At 46.9% G+C, this 16277-nt stretch overlaps 1 protein-coding gene across 5 annotated transcripts in view; it reads left to right on the top strand.

Moving 5' to 3' along the window:
- ALDH3A2 (aldehyde dehydrogenase 3 family member A2) overlaps positions 1–16277 on the top strand; it is a 28859-nt gene that overhangs the window by 7792 nt on the left and 4790 nt on the right. For all 5 annotated transcript variants that reach the window (XM_088131316.1, XM_088131314.1, XM_015887672.3 and 2 more), the window contains exons 2-10: positions 628–802; positions 1880–2111; positions 3480–3565; positions 6474–6682; positions 7637–7754; positions 9510–9651; positions 11225–11391; positions 14981–15080; positions 15676–15911. In XM_088131316.1, the coding sequence (XP_087987442.1) occupies positions 641–802; positions 1880–2111; positions 3480–3565; positions 6474–6682; positions 7637–7754; positions 9510–9651; positions 11225–11391; positions 14981–15080; positions 15676–15911 (1452 nt within the window). In that variant the 5' untranslated portion in view covers positions 628–640. The remainder of the gene's footprint in view (positions 1–627; positions 803–1879; positions 2112–3479; positions 3566–6473; positions 6683–7636; positions 7755–9509; positions 9652–11224; positions 11392–14980; positions 15081–15675; positions 15912–16277) is intronic.

The raw sequence follows: 16277 nt of genomic DNA, 5'->3' as shown, positions 1-16277 counted from the left end.
CAACTGCCAAAGGGAAGAAGGAGAAATCTTGGTCATGCTGGCCAAAATCAGCTGTCCGAGGAGAAGCAGAACCACATGCGACTCTGGGCCTCTCACCCGATCCAGAAGGTCCCCCATTCAGTGGCCTCGAGAGCCCGTCAACGGCTCCGCTGCCCGCCTCGCTCGTCCTCGGCCCAGATCATCCCACCACCGTGGTGGGTGGCTGTAGAGTCTCCCAAAGGCGGGAGAGAAAGCCTTGTTTTTTGAGCAAGACCTGGTGGGGAGTTTTGAATTTCAGCTCAAGCTGTGGAAGGAGGGCCAGGCTGATGAACATGGTCCCCTGCCAGGGATCATATTGCCAAGTGCTTCTTAAGGAAACAAACCTGGGATGGGTGTTGGCTGAGAACACAATCGGGTTGCCATCAAGGAGGCCACAAACTCTTGGCAGAGCTTTGATTTTCCCACCAGCTGGGAAAGGTCCGACGACTTTCCGATTCTGCACTGAGCCCCCGGCGCGAATTCCTGCTGGGGCTCTGAAAGGCACCTGTTCCAATTTAACTCATGAGTCCAAGCGCCGCTAGGGCCAGCAACATTGAGCGACGCCAGAGAGATGTTCAAATCAGACTGACCCGACCCGTCTCTTCACAGCTTCCCGGGAGCCATGGAGAAGCTGAAGCACGTGGTGGAACAGGCTCGGGCTGCCTTCAACACGGGCAAGACGCGCCCTTTGGCTTTCCGTATCCAGCAGCTGAAGGCCTTGAAGAAGATGGTGCAGGAGAAGGAGAAGGAATTCACGGCGGCCCTCAAGGCGGATCTCAACAAGGTTTGTGCCGTCGTGTTTTGGAGGGTCAACTGTGAGATGGAGAATCTCGGGTGGTCATGCTGTTGGACGTGGCCACCTGCCAGGGATCGTATGGCTGAATGCTGCTTAAGAAGACAAACCTGGGATGGGTGTCGGCTGAGAACACGATGGGTTGGGATCAAGGAGGGAGAGCTTTGCTCGAGTTTTGCTGTCTGAATGCAGCTGATCCTGGGTTCCTCCTGCCGGTGGAAGCAGGACCCTCTTCTACCAGGGCCTGGGGAGGTCTTGCTGGGAGGGTGAAAGGGAGCTTGCCCTTGATGGAAAATTGACTGCGAAACACGGAGCTTCTCTTGGGAAGGAGTCGTTGATGAGACCTGGGACTTCTCCTGGTGGGGTCCTGGGAAAATGGGGTGGGGGGGGTAGATCTGGGGAAGTCGAATTGGGATCTGCTGCTCTCCACGGGTGATGCAGGTCGGGTGTTGCCCTGCAGAGGAGCCCAGGGATGGCTTTGGAGAAGGTATGTGGAGACTGTGAGGAAAACTTGAGCTTAGCCGGGAAAGCAGGAAAGTGTGAGAAAGAAACTCAAGATTGCCCCACCTTGATTCTCCTTGATAGAAAGAAAGGGAAGTGCTTCAGGCTTTCAAGATTCTGTTACTATAACCCAGTGTTTCTCAACCTTGGCAACTTTAAGAAGGGTGGACTTCAACTCCCAGAATCCCCCAGCCAGCCCAGCTGGCTGGGGGATTCTGGGAGTTGAAGCCCACCCTTCTTAAAGTTGCCAAGGTTGAGAAACACTGCTCTAACCTATGTCAATAAAGTAGACTTCTAGTATTTCTTGACCTGGCCTGCCTCAAAATCAATCCTGAAATCTGGACATCGTTGCCCCTTCCAACCGGTGCCCTCCAGACTGTAATTCGCAGGCTTCTCAGCTCCTGTGGTCATGAATTTTGGAAGTCTTACTCCAGCTAATAGGGAGGGCACCCACTTGCACAAGCAGAGGAGGCTTCAGCTGGAGGCCAAGCGGGAAAAGCCCTTTGGGTCTTATTCCGCTGCAGACCTATTATTTTTAAACCCAAACTCCTCTCGCCTCTCTAACAGAGTCAGTACAACAGCTTCAGCTACGAGTTGATGATCGTGCTGGGAGAGATTGAACTGATGCTGGAGAAGCTTCCTGAGTGGGCCAGCCCTCAGGACGTGGAAAAGACCATCCTGACGCTGACCGACAAGACCTACATCCATCGCGAGCCCCTGGGCCTAGTCCTGATCATCGGGGCGTGGAACTACCCCTTTGTCCTGATCATGCAGCCTTTGATAGGAGCCATTGCCGCAGGTACTTCGTTTACTCGCTTGAAGCATTGCTGGTTTTCTTTCTGGTTTTTTTAAATACCCTACAGGCTCCTTGGATGTCTTGTCCGCATATTCTGACCAATTGAAAGTCATAGCATGCAAGGAAAAGGCTGTTGGGGGGGGGGATGAGGAAAAAGGCAGCGAGAGGCACCAGTCTTAATGCAACAGATCTTTCTTGCCTGAAAGCATGTTGGGCAACCTGTCATGGTCAAATAATAAGAATAAGAATTTCACCCAATCCTGGGGGTGGCTGGTGCCTTGATGATGCTCCCCAAGCTACCTGCCAATGTAACTTCTATTCTTGGATGATACTTATTTTCTATTTATTCAAGACCATTTTATATTGTATTTTTAATTGATTTTAACTTCTTTGTAAACCGCCCAGAGTCGTTTTTTTAATGAGATGGGCAGTGACAAATTCGATATATAAATTAAAAATAAATAAAATATATATCCAAGGATATAGGTGCTTGCCTGTACTTTGAAAAGTCTGAGCTTAGAACGCAAAGGATAGAGGCAGTTCTCAGCTTCTGTATCAAAATGTCCTTATTTGCCCATCTCTCTGGGCACAACATTTAGTAGGATTCAGACAACCTGCTTCACAGGAGGTTAGGGAGTACAAGAGTGAACTGGAAACTAAGTTCCCCAAAAAGCAATTGAGAGACCAGAACACAGTACCTTGAGGCTTGAAAAAAGATAATTGAGAGAACATCTGAACACTCTCTTTAGGGTAAAAGGGTAGCAGAAGAACACCGTGGTCTGTTCTCTATCGTTCCAGAGTCCAGAACACAGAATAGTAGATATATGTTATTTATTTACTTATTTATTACAGGTACTTTTATGCCACTTGAATTGGGTGAATCTAGGGGACTTACGAGTATCATAAAACATATAGCAAAAAAAAAAAAAGAATACCAATAAGATCCGTAAAAAAAAATAACATCTACTTTAATTCATAAAGACATCATGAATAATAGCACTGCGCACCCTCCAGGTGTCTAATTCACACATCCCTAGTTCCCAAAGACTTGCTTAAATATCCAGGTTTAGAATCAACATTTAGAAAGGGCAGAGAATGAGGATTCAGCTCTCCCTTTTTTTTTTAAGGGCAGCTGGAACCCCAGGAGGGGAGCTCCACCAGAGAACGCTCGCCTCTGGGTTAGGGTGCAAAAAGGGAGATTCTGACCGATGGATTTTAGAACGAAGCACGTTGACAGGAAGCCATGGTCTGGAGAAGGGTTGGGCTCCCCTTCTCCAGATGTGTCGATTTGGGCTCTTGCATGGACCGCGGGGTTGGACTACATGACCTCAGGGGTACCTTCTAATTCTCCAGCCTCTGTGTGTCTTTCAGGGAACGCGGTGGTGGTCAAGCCATCCGAGGTCAGTGAACACACCGCCAAGGTCTTTGAAGAGCTGCTCCCTCAATACATTGACAAGGTCAGTGGGAACAGCTGTTGCTGGGCGACTCTGCGGTGCGGCAGGATTTAATTTTCCAACAGCCAGGACCTGTGTGTGTGTGTCTGTGTGTCACTTCAGACGGGGGAGAAAGAAGAAGTAATTTTTGCATAAAGGCAGTTGGGGATTCTAGCTTAAAAAAAAGCAACTAAGGGGGGACATGATTATATATAAAGCCAAGCGTGATGCAGAAAACTGGAGGGAGGGGGACAGTGCTTGGCTTTTTAGATGTCCCATCTTTGTAATTCTATGCAGTGTTTTTCAACCTTGGGCACTTTCAGAGGCTGGCTGGGGAATTCTGGGAGTTGAAGTCCACACATCTGAAAGTGCCCAAGGTTGAAAAACACTGTTCTAAAGAGTCATTTCATAATCCATGTGCAAAAGAGGCGCTCAGCTTTTGGGGTTCGAGAGAGTTTTTTAGGGGCACGTTCACTAAACAGCTGCTCTGGGCATTCTGATAGTTTGCAAAACACCCGTTTCTTCAGGGGCAAGCTGTTAAAAGACGAATCGCTTTGCCAAGAATCAAAGGGGGTCTCTAATTTGCACACATCCCCTGCCTTGAATTAATCCCCCCTGAGTTTGGGAGACAGCTGATCACCCGACAGAATCAAAAAAGAAAGAGTCATCTGAGTTGAAAGAGTCATCTGAGTTAGAAGAGCCCATTTGGATTTCAGCAGGATGAAGCTATACTGGCACCCTAATGGGTAAACCAAGTTTAATAAATTCCTTAACCCCAGAAGGGATGTTAATGCTAAAAAGTCCCACCAGAAATTGCTTGATGAAGGAGGGAACTACAGTTACATTTCTGAAAGGCTGGGAACCCTTTGTAGACTTTTTGCTGAAAAGGGATAAAAATGAATGGCTGATTTCAGGAAGTATTGATTAAAAAGCTTTGTTTATGGGAAGAAGGGAACTATGATAATGCCATATGGATGGGTGGAGAAAGAAGATGAGAAATTGCTTTTTAACATATCTTCCTTTTCCTTGCGTTTTGGTTATTCTTCACTTTTTCTTTTACCCTTTTACAATCTGTTTTTCCCCCTATTTCTTCTTCTATGTTTCTGTAGTTTTTTAAATCATTGTAAAATTTTCTCTTAATAAAAAAATATTCATTAAAAAAAAGGTCACACCAGAAGGCAGAATTTGACACTGTTGAGGCCAAGACATTTTAATCCCCGAATGTTAAGACGATGTGAATTAAACATCCATTTTAAAAAAGCAACGTGGTGTAGCGCTTACAGTGTTAGTGATCAGGTTGTAATCCACTTTCTATGTTTCTGTAGTTTTTTTAAATCTTTGCAGAACACTGGTCCGTAAAGAATTGCACTGATCACTGATACGTTATCGGTCGGATACCAAAGTTTCAGTAATGACGCTGAAGGGCTTAAGAGTTCGGGACCCTGATATGCAAGTTATCGCCTTATGACCAGCCTCGAAAAAGTTAGGATTGGCATGGAGAGGCGTGCCATTTGGGGGTTAAGTCTTTATAATGGCACCTTGGGATACCAGTTCAGTGGCTGACGTTATCTGCCTTTCAGAGTCAGATGAAGAGCTGGTGTCAGGCCCAGCCCAAGAACAACAATGAGGCAGTCCAGTCCAGTATAATTCCTTTATTAGCTTACACCCTAAAGACAGAATCTCGCCAGACTAAATCTGTCCTAAAGCAACTAGTGGATACACCCCGTGAGACTCTAGGGAGGGACTAGTCTAAGCCTCTTCTTCTTCTCATGGTCTTGTTGCAGGCTGAGAAAGTGCTTGCCCTGTGCCCTCCCTCCCTCCTGATAACCTTGATCCTCCATTCCAGTATCCTCCTCGCACATGCTTTCCATTACACCTGGCTTTTCACTCTTATCTTCAGGAATCTCCCTCCACGCCAACCAGGGTTTTGGTCCCTCTGTGTCAATTGTACTGAGATGATGATTGTGTGTTCATATTTATGTAAATACTCTGGTTTATCATTTGCAGATGGTTTTGGCAGTGTGTGAAAAAGGCTAAACAAGGGGCCCCTCAGTAGATTGGATGGCATTAGTAAAGATGATGATGTGATTTGGGAAGGAATTGAAGCGAGGGAATGCTGGAAAGTGTATTTTGGAGATTTGAATGGGAACCTTAGTGATTGGTTGAATAATGTAATTTAAATAAACACTATAAAGGTTAGCACCCAAGGAAAAGAATTGATGGAAAGGAAGTCGTACATGCTATGAGCATCTTAGAAAAGGGCTTGGCTGCAGGTGTAGACGGTATAATTGGAGAAATGTTAAATGGATATGTTTTGGTGATGGGGTGGTTCAGGGATTTCTTTATCATGTAGGTAAAGATTATATTTTGTGCCTGATGTTTGGAAGAAGACCATTAACGTTCCCTCTACGGAAGGAGAGGGAGCAAGAGTGAACGCAGATTGTAGGGAGATTAATTCGTTAAGTATGTCTGGGAATTGCACCTTGACAAGATAGAAGAGGTGAGAATGAACAATATTTTTGAAACATGGCAGGCAGGGAAGGTGCAGACCCAGATTTTTGCATTTCAGTAGATCATTTGAGTAATGAATGACTGTGAGAAAATAAGCTTATGATATATTTGCTGCCATTAGAGTTGCCCATCCACCTGCCTAAGCAAAAGAAGTTGTGGAAATAAAATAAAATAAAATAAAATAAAATAAAATAAAATAAAAATTGGGCAAGTCCCCTGGTGCCAGGGTCCCTCACCAACCAAATACAGCCACCAAATTTCCTTTTGGCAGATTTTGCCTCACGTGCTCGGCGCAAATGCTGATTCCAGGCAGCACAGCTTTTTCTCTCTGTTTTTATCAGCACCAATTGGGCTCTCCAGAATCCGGCTAATAAATTCAAATAAACAAAGAATTAACCACCCTCCCATTTGCTCCCCACAGGACCTGTACCCTGTCGTCAACGGAGGGGTGCCTGAGACGACAGAACTGCTGAAGCAAAGATTTGATCACATCTTCTACACGGGCAACAGCTTCGTGGGCAAAATTGTTATGGAAGCTGCCTCCAAGCACCTCACCCCGGTCACGCTTGAGCTGGGCGGGAAGAGCCCCTGTTACATTGATGAGGACTGCAATCTTGACGTGGCTTGCAGGTGAGAGACCGGGAGATTAAAAAAAAAAAAGTTGGGTTTCCCATTGTTAGAAAGTTGAGGACTCTGTGACTCACATGATTTGGTCATGTCTAGCCATAGATGCCATTTGATTCCCAATTACAACATAAGTTAACATAAGCTTGGGGAAAAAACTGGTGTTAAAGGTTGTAAATGTGAAGTTGAGCTATATTCTTAAAATAGGATATTTCAGTGTTTCTCACCTTCAGCAACTTTAAGACATGTGGACTTCAACCCGCAGAATTCATGCCGGGTGGGGAATTCTGGGAGTTGAGTCCACACATCTTACAGGGGCCAAGGTTGAGAAGCACGGCTATAGACAAATCTTTACAAACGTCGTGTTTATTTAGAGACAGACGAGGCTTGCTCCAGGGCCCACCATATGAGGCCCTACGACACTTAGGGTGCTTGGATTGCAACTCCTATAAGTATTGGAAAATCTGGCTGGGAATGATAGGAACTATAGTCCTGCGTCGCTGGAGGGCTCCCGATTGGGGAATGCTGCTCTTGGTTGCTGTTTCCCCATCCTGTCCCTGATAGAAATAAGAAGATGTACTTCATATTTTTGATGCGGGAGGGGACGATTTGCCAGGAGAAGGCCCTCTGGATTTTTACTCTTTTTTGCAGGGGGCTTGAGGGTTTTGCTCAAGAGAGGCGAAGTAGCCCCATTCCTCTTGCTGAAACTCTGGAATGAAATTCATCTAACTTCTCGCGCTTCAGTCTTAGATCTGGTTGAATGTTCAGACATTTTTCCTAATAAGAGCAGTTTAACAGAGGAATCCCTGACCCCCATCGCTGCGTGTGTCCAAGCAGAGGCCGGAGAGTCATTTCTCAGGGATCGTTTAATCCGGATCCCTGGCCTGAGCCGGGGGCTGGACTGGATGACCTCTGGAGCCCCTTCCCACTCTAATGTTCTGGGATTCTTGAATCCTTTAGGCGGATTACGTGGGGGAAGTACATGAATTGCGGCCAGACCTGCATTGCCCCTGACTACATCCTGTGCGACCAGTCCATTCAGAAGGACGTCGTGGAGATCATCAAGAAGACCCTCAAGGTGAGGACGAAGCCAGGAGCCTTCTGTGTCATGGAAGGGCCGTCCCTGCTGGGAGCAAGAGGGTGTAAGGGCAGCATCACGATTTGGAACAGACGCCCTCCTGGCAAATGCCCGTTTAATCTTAGACAACAGAGAAACGTGGCTTGCTCCTTTACTAAGAGCCCAGAGTAAGCCTCTTTCCTCTGCTCGGCTTAGCAGCAGCTCCGTTGCAAGGAGCAGTGAAAACCTTTTGAGTTACAATAAAACGAAGGGTGCCTCCCTTCTGCACTGATGGTTTAGCAAAAGCCTCCTGGTGGTGCAACCAGAGGGTAGGGCGTAATTCCCCCACCCCAACCTGGAGATCCTGCTGGTCAGCCGTCAGCCCTTCGAGGTAGGCCAGGCCAAGAGACAGACCCCACAGGGATTCCAAGAATGCTACTTTTTTGTAGTTGATCAAAATAACAGGATCTTAATAACTACAACATTTCTCTCTCTCCACTCTTATACTAAAGAAAATCAGGTCGGAGTCACTTTGAGTTTCTTTCTCACACTTCCTTCTACCTCTGCTCTGCGTAATCTTTTGTCCAAGTCCCTCCCTGATGGCTCTTTCAAACTTCTCCCAAAGTCCGCTCTACTTTTCCGTTGCAGCATTTTATCCCATTTTTTTTTCTTTTCTGCAGCCAGGCCTCCTTCACAGGGTTGTTAGGAGACGATCAAAGGAGTAAAACACCTTTTGTTCTGGCAATCCCTTGTGCTCCCTGGAATAAAAACGGGGGCTAGTTTTAAAACCTTCCCCAATCAATCAGTTCTGAGCTTTTCCTAGATCCCCTAATTGAGGGAGGGTAGCAAAGGGGAAAGTCCAGAAGAGAAAAAGGGGGATCAAAAGAAAAGTGACCAGCTGGTTCTGCTCACCTGGGGCTCTGACTCTGCCCATGGCTTCTTTAAGCCCCACCCAGTGCTTAAGCCCCACCCACTGTGCTATGTGGCCTTAATGGGTTATCCCCAAAGGAAAGGGGCCCTAGGCAGGAGGGGTATCCTCATGGGGAGGTGTCACAAAGTCAAGATGGTGGCTATGACTGCATGATCAAAGACCATCACCCCCATTTCAGTGTGCCTCTCATACATCATGCATGTCAAAAGGGGCGGGTCTTTGATCACACAGTTGCTTCTTGACTTTGACACACACACCTGCGGCCGGTGCCCCTGTTTGCCAGCAAAAAATTGCCCACCCCTGGATTAAATAGACAAGATGCCAGTCCTGATTATAGTAGAGCAGTGTTTCTCAATCTTGGCAACTTGAAGATGGGTGGACTTCCACTCCCAGAATTCCCCAGCCGGCATGGGGAAAGGAATTGATGGAAAGGAAGTCGTATATGTTATGAGCATCTTAGAAAATGGCTTGGCTGCAGGTGTAGACGGTATAATTGGAGAAATGTTAAATGGATATGTTTTGGTGATGGGGTGGTTCAGGGATTTCTTTATCATGTAGGTAAAGATTACATTTTGTGCCTGATGTTTGGAAGAAGACCATTAATGTTCCCTCTACGGAAGGAGAGGGAGCAAGAGTGAACGCAGATTGTAGGGAGATTAATTCGTTAAGTATGCCTGGGAATTGCACCTTGACAAGATAGAAGAGGTGAGAATGAGCAATATCTTTGAAACATGGCAGGCAGGGAGGGTTCTGGGATTGGAAGTCCACCCACCTTCAGGCATGCTGGCTGGGGAATTCTGGGAGTGGAAGTACTAGAGCAACATATCTCGTTGATTCCCTTGCAGGAATTTTACGGCGAGAATGTTAAAAACTCCCCGGATTACGAACGGATTGTGAACAAGCGGCATTTTAAGAGGATCATGGGCCTTCTGGAGGGGCAGAAGATTGCCTACGGGGGCGAAGCTGATGAGTCTGCCTGTTTCATAGGTGAGTCCAGAAACAGATCAGTTGCGAAAAAACTCCCAGGGGAGTAAAAACAACCACCCGTCAATCTGTCGGGGCCTTTGATGCATCTTGTAGAAGAACTTGGGGGGGGGGCATTCCAGATTTGTAGTTTTGCCCAAGAGTCAAAGACGAACAGGTCACTTCAAAGTTTAATGGGTTCATCTCTTTTTAAAAAACAGCCTCGTTAAACGATGCCCTTTATTGACCAGACTGCAGATGTTTAAGGTAAAAGTTTGCAGAGATTGCAGGGGGGAAATATATCTTAAAATAGGTGTTCCTTCCCCCATTGATTTTGCTTGTTGGAAGCCCCCTGGGAAGGTCACATATGGCGATCACATGATCCTGAGATGCTGGTTGCCAAGCACCCAGATTGCAATCACAAGATTGTGGGGGCGCTGCAACGGTCGTAACTTTGGGCACTGGTCGTAAGTCACTTTTTTTTAGCACCATTGTAACTTTGAACGGTCACTAAATGAATGGTTGTTAAGCAAGGACTACCTGTACCTTAAAATAGGTGTTCCTCCCCCTGCCATGCACTTAAAAGAGTTGTGTTCTCTGAGATGTATAGTACAACGTGTATGTGTTGCCTTAAAAGGAAGGGCAACAACAGGTTGCTATGTGAAGTCAGTCTTCCCTTCTAGAGATGTTCGAACTACATTTCCCAGAGTCAGGTTGGTGCAGTGGGGAAGGTGCTGGGCTAGAAACCGGGAGACCGTGAGTTCTAGTCCTCCTTGGAGCATGGAAGGTCCCTGGGTGACTCCAACTCTCTCAGGTCCACCCACCCTCGCAGGGTTGTTGTAAGCAACATAAGAGGAGGGAGCATTAGGTACGCCCCCTGAACTGTAAAAAAATAAAGGTGGGATATAAACGTATAAAAATAGCACTCTCCGCCAATATTGGCCACAGTGGAACTGGAGCTGCAGGTTCCGACCCTTCTAAGACGACCCTCCACGCCTTCATCCGATGCTCTCCTTTGTCAGTAGCAGTGCCTCTGAGGGTCAACAGAGCGACATTCAGGTCTCCAGCATGCTACGGTACCAGCCCACTGCTCAGAACACCTGCTCTGGCAGAATTTGCAGGGATGGCGAAACCGACCTGCTTGGTCAGAGGAAAAAAAACCAAAAACTTTTCTGAAAGACTGGAATATGGGCTTTTGGCTGAAAGTCGATAAAAAGGATGTGACGATTTATGGGTCTGACGACTTGAAAAAAAATGTGGGTTAGGGGCTGAAGGGGTTTATATAAGAGCCAAGGGGGAGGAGGGATTATAAAATTGTAATTGTCTGTTGAAGAGAAGGTCGGAAGTCATTATATTTCATAACTTGAGTTTCTTTCGTTCCTTTTTTTCTTGTCTTGCACTTTTTCTTTTTTTCTTCTTTCTTTCTCCTTTTCTTTTTCTTTTTTAGATTTGTCTTTTACTTTTTCTCAATATTCTCAATAAATATAAGAACGCACCCTTGCTTCGTTTCGCCCGGCGGTAAGCCGGCCCTGGCCTTGCAACCGCAGCGAAGAATCACTGCTGTTTTCGCTGCCATTGTCCCCTCTTCCCTTTGCAGCACCCACCATCCTCACAGACGTCAGCCCGGAAGCCCGGGTCATGCAGGAGGAGATCTTCGGCCCGATCCTCCCCATCATCACGGTGAAGAGCATTGATGAAGCCATCCAGTTCATCAACCAGCGAGAGAAACCCCTGGCTCTCTACGTCTTCTCAAACAACAACAAGGTAGAGTTTGCCTCCCCACATTCACGAGCAGGCTTCGCATCCTGGCAGACCCATTTAAAAGTCCTTAAACTCAGGACCATCTTCCTTTTAGGTACCTGCAGCAGTCTCCTCTTTCCAACATAAGTATTCACTTTTTTATTAAGACACTTTATATGGTGATGACTCTGGGCAGCGTACCAGGATTAAAATCGACAAATAAACCTGACATTCCAAATAATAAATGTCCGAGGCCACAGAAATCATTCCATTCACAGAAAAGAACAATAAAGCCCAATTAACCAGCAGCGCTCGCTCCACCTCCCGACTCAAATGCCTGGGGGAACATCCAGGTCTTGGAAGTCTTGGGAATGGCCAACAGGGTCGGGGTCTTCCAGATCTGTGGGGTGAGGTGTGGTTTTCTCCTTGGTAGTTCCTTGATTAGGGTATTGTTTTCTGCTTGATTGTTTGTCTGGTGTTAGTCCCTGCTTATCTAGGTCTTGGCTGCTGGAAAAGATGTGTTCTGGTCTTTTTGTTTCCTTCTTGAACCTCCGGGGGATGCTGTTCCATCGGACAGGTGCTGCAACAGAGAAGGTGCAGCTCCCGGGTCCAGCGAGATGGCATTGCTTGGTGGAAGGGACCTGGCCCATGCCCCCCCTGCTGGTTCTGGTGGAGCAAGCTGAGACAATTGGAGACAGGCGGTGTTGCCGCTAATTTGTGCGTCCATGCTTGATTTAGGATTCACAGGTCGGATACCAAAGGACAAGAACACCAAGGGAGATGCCAGGATAGCAACAAATTTTGAAAGTTTATTAAGAAATTGTCCCCGAATATACTCGCAGTGCTGGGGGCTGTGTTCTTAATCTGCCGGATGAGCCCAAACGGTAAGATGGTCTCTGAAATTTGACTCACCAAAGGGTTGCTTTAATGAGGCAAATTTTATAGCTCTGCAACATCTTTTTCCCACTCCATCCTCAGAGCTGCTTAGTTTAGGCATCAGCAAAGGATGCCATCAATAGACACATAGAGATAAACCACATCTACACACCATCCAAAAGAGACAATAAAAAAGCTAAGAGGGAAACATAAAGACCGGAACACATCCTCTCCAGCAGCCAACACCCAGATAAATAGGGATTAACACCAGACAAATGATCGAGCAGAAAACAGTACCCTAAACAAGGAATGACCTAGGAAAAAACCACACCCCACCCACACTGGCAGGGCAAGCCACTGGATATAAACAGGGACCAGAGCCCAGACTCACCAGCATTGATGGTGTTACCTAGTTGGGTAATGAAACGTCTGCAATCAAACCACCAAGCTCAGAGAGCGCCAAGGACTCCACAGTTCAACCCTGAGCTGCAGAGATTCTCTTCTATTGGAATCAGCAAAGGAAGGTTAGATATGAATAAGGATTAAGTGTCTAGCAGGCCCCGGGAGCCTGCCAAGGCAAAAGAGGGGAATGATTATCTGATTGGGGCCAGAGCAAAAAGTTGGTTACCTCGCAACTCACAAGGCTAAATGAGAAGAGCTAGTTTGTCTGAGCAGCCTTTCTTCCAGGTGTTAATTGAAAAATGCAGGTCGATTGCAGGACAGGCGGTCCCACTGTAGGGCCATAGAGGTGATAACCTCTTTGTTGGTTATTTTATATTTTGTTTGCTTGTCACATTTATATAGCCGGCCATCTCACACAAAGCGACTCTGGGCGGCATACAGCAATTAAATAAAACAGCAATTAGGTAAAAAACAACCCTTATAAAAAGGAATTATTGAAATGAAAATACTATCAAAAACTTTAAAATGTACAAACCCCACGGAGAGAGCAAGAATACAGTGGGGCAAAAAAGTATTTAGTCAGCCACCAATTGTGCAAGTTCTCCCACTTAAAAAGATGAGAGAGGCCTGTAATTTTCATCATAGGTATACCTCAACTATGAGAGACAAAATGGGGGAAAAAATCCAGAAAATCACATTGTCTGATTTTTAAAGAATTTATTTGCAAATCATGGTGGAAAATAAGTATTTGGTCAATATCAAAAGTTCATCTCAATACTTTGTTATATATCCTTTGTTGGCAATGACAGAGGTCAAACGTTTTCTGTAAGTCTTCACAAGGTTTTCACACACTGTTGCTGGTATTTTGGCCCATTCCTCCATGGAGATCTCCTCTAGAGCAGCGATGTTTTGGGGCTGTTGCTGGGCAACACGGACTTTCAACTCCCTCCAAAGGTTTTCCATGGGGTTGAGATCTGGAGACTGGCTAGGCCACTCCAGGACCTTGAAATGCTTCTTACGAAGCCACTCCTTCGTTGCCCAGGCGGTGTGTTTGGGATCATTGTCATGCTGAAAGACCCAGCCACGTTTCATCTTCAATGCCCTTGCTGACGGAAGGAGGTGCTCACTCAAAATCTCACGATACATGGCCCCATTCATTCTTTCCTTTACACGGATCAGTCGTCCCGGTCCCTTTGCAGAAAAACAGCCCCAAAGCATGATGTTTCCACCCCCATGCTTCACAGTAGGTATGGTGTTCTTTGGATGCAGCTCAGCATTCTCTCTCCTCCAAACACAACGAGTTGAGTTTAGACCAAAACGTTCTACTTTGGTTTCATCTGACCATATGAGATTCTCCCAATCCTCTTCTGGATCATCCAAATGCTCTCTAGCAAACTTCAGACGGGCCCGGACATGTACTGGCTTAAGCAGGGGGACACATCTGGCACTGCAGGATTTGAGTCCCTGGCAGCATAGTGTGTTACTGATGGTAGCCTTTGTTACTTTGGTCCCAGCTCTCTGCAGGTCATTCACTAGGTCTCCCCGTGTGGTCCTGGGATTTTTGCTCACCATTCTTGTGATCATTTTGACCCCACGGGGTGAGATCTTGCGTGGAGCCCCAGATCGAGGGAGATTATCAGTGGTCTTGTATGTCTTCCATTTTCTAATTATTGCTCCCACAGTGATTTCTTCACACCAAGTTGCTTGCCTATTGCAGATTCAGTTTTCCCAGCCTGGTGCAGGTCTGCAATTTTGTTTCTGGTATTCTTCGACAGCTCTTTGCTCTTGGCCATAGTGGAGTTTGGAGTGTGACTGTTTGAGGTTGTGGACAGGTGTCTTTAATACTGATAACAAGGTCAAACAGGTGCCATTACTACAGGTAACAAGTGGAGGACAGAGGAGCCTCTTAAAGAAGTAGTTACAGGTCTGTGAGAGCCAGACATCTTGCTTGTTTGTAGGTGACCAAATACTTATTTTCCACCATGATTTGCAAATAAATTCTTTAAAAATCAGACAATGTGATTTTCTGGATTTTTTCCCCCCATTTTGTCTCTCATAGTTGAGGTATACCTATGATGAAAATTACAGGCCTCTCTCATCTTTTTAAGTGGGAGAACCTGCACAATTGGTGGCTGACTAAATACTTTTTTACCCCACTGTATCAACCATAGCAGAGCCGTCTAAGGACGTCTCCGGTTCCCCAAGACCCCCAGGCCTCTCTCCCCTATAAAGCTGCCTTATATTCTCTCCCCCGGTCGAGAACCCGTCGATCTGTTGGCTGGATCAACCGGTGATCGCCTTTGCAGTCCCTGTTCTCCTCTCTCTTGTCTCCCAGGCAATCAAGAAGGTGATTGCCGAGACCTCGAGCGGCGGAGTTACAGCCAACGACGTCATCATGCACTTCTCCATCCCGTGCTTACCTTTCGGAGGCGTTGGTGAGTCCCTGGTGGGAAGCCATTTGGGCTGCGTTTCCTAATGAGAAAACGTTTCGGCTTGGAGCCTGTCTTCCCCCGAAGGCCGTCTTCCCCAGGCCCAGTGTGCTATTCAGGGAGGTTGGATTAAAGGTGGCCGATGCGCAGGGATGCTCGAAAAACAAGGGAAGTTGAGTTCCCGACCACATACCTTGGCTTCTCCCATGTCCCCGTCGTGGGCTCCTGGTGGCCACATGGGCCCAAAACAACAGACAATTTTTGCATGACCAATCCGGAGGGTTTGAAAGGGAAAGGGGGTATGAAGCGTATCGTAGGTTGCAGCCAAACTGCACCATTCTTTTTATTAACGCAAATGGATTTGATTATTTTATTGACTCTGGGATGGTGGCCACCATGGTACGGTCCAAGCTCTGCCCATTTTTTGTGCGCCACACCCACTTGACTTTTTTGACCATGCCCTGCAGACACGCCTGATTGCAGTGAATGTTTGAGGACTAGTAACTTAGGGGCAGAACTGATTTTACGCAGCTCCTCTCTCTCCAGGGCTCAGATTGACCCAGCTACGCCCCCCTCCCCTGAAATCTTCTTCTCCCCCCAGGGAACAGTGGCATGGGCTCCTACCACGGCCGGCACAGCTTTGAGAACTTTTCCCACCGGCGCTCCTGCCTCATCCGGGCGCTCAAGATGGAAGCCGTCAACAGTATTCGATACCCCCCCAACAGCCAGAAGAAGCTGGATTGGGCTAAATTCTTTGTCTTGAAACGCTTCAGCATGTGGAAGTTCGGCCTTGTGGCTCTTGCACTGCTGGGCATTGTGGCGGCTGTCGTGATCAAGGTGAGTCCCGGACAGGCTGCCTTTGTGCTAGGCTGGTCTGCCGTGATGTCGGCCCTCCTAGGTAGGCCAGGTCAAAAAACAGACCCTGCAGGGATTCCGGGAACACTACTTTCTTGTTATAGAGTATTGTAATAGTATGTGGGAAAGATCCTGAGAGATGAGGCAAAGAGATCCTGCCAAGGAAACGATCAGATGAGGGGGAGCTGAGCCCACAGCTGGATAGTGGGTGGGGCAAGAGACTCAGAAGGGACCCTCCCTAGTTTCTCAGGCTGTAAAGGAGACGGGGGAGATTTGCACTTTCACACTTGCAAGATTCTGTTCATGTAGCTTTACAGTAAAGTAGAATTAGTTCATCTTATTTCCTCT

This window comes from Python bivittatus, unplaced genomic scaffold (genome assembly GCF_059951505.1).
Source record: "Python bivittatus isolate LINGU-HERP-01145 unplaced genomic scaffold, Pbiv_v1 ctg000940_np1212, whole genome shotgun sequence".
Classification (NCBI taxonomy): Eukaryota; Metazoa; Chordata; class Lepidosauria; order Squamata; family Pythonidae; genus Python; species Python bivittatus.
This window is presented reverse-complemented; position numbering and strand designations above follow the sequence as displayed.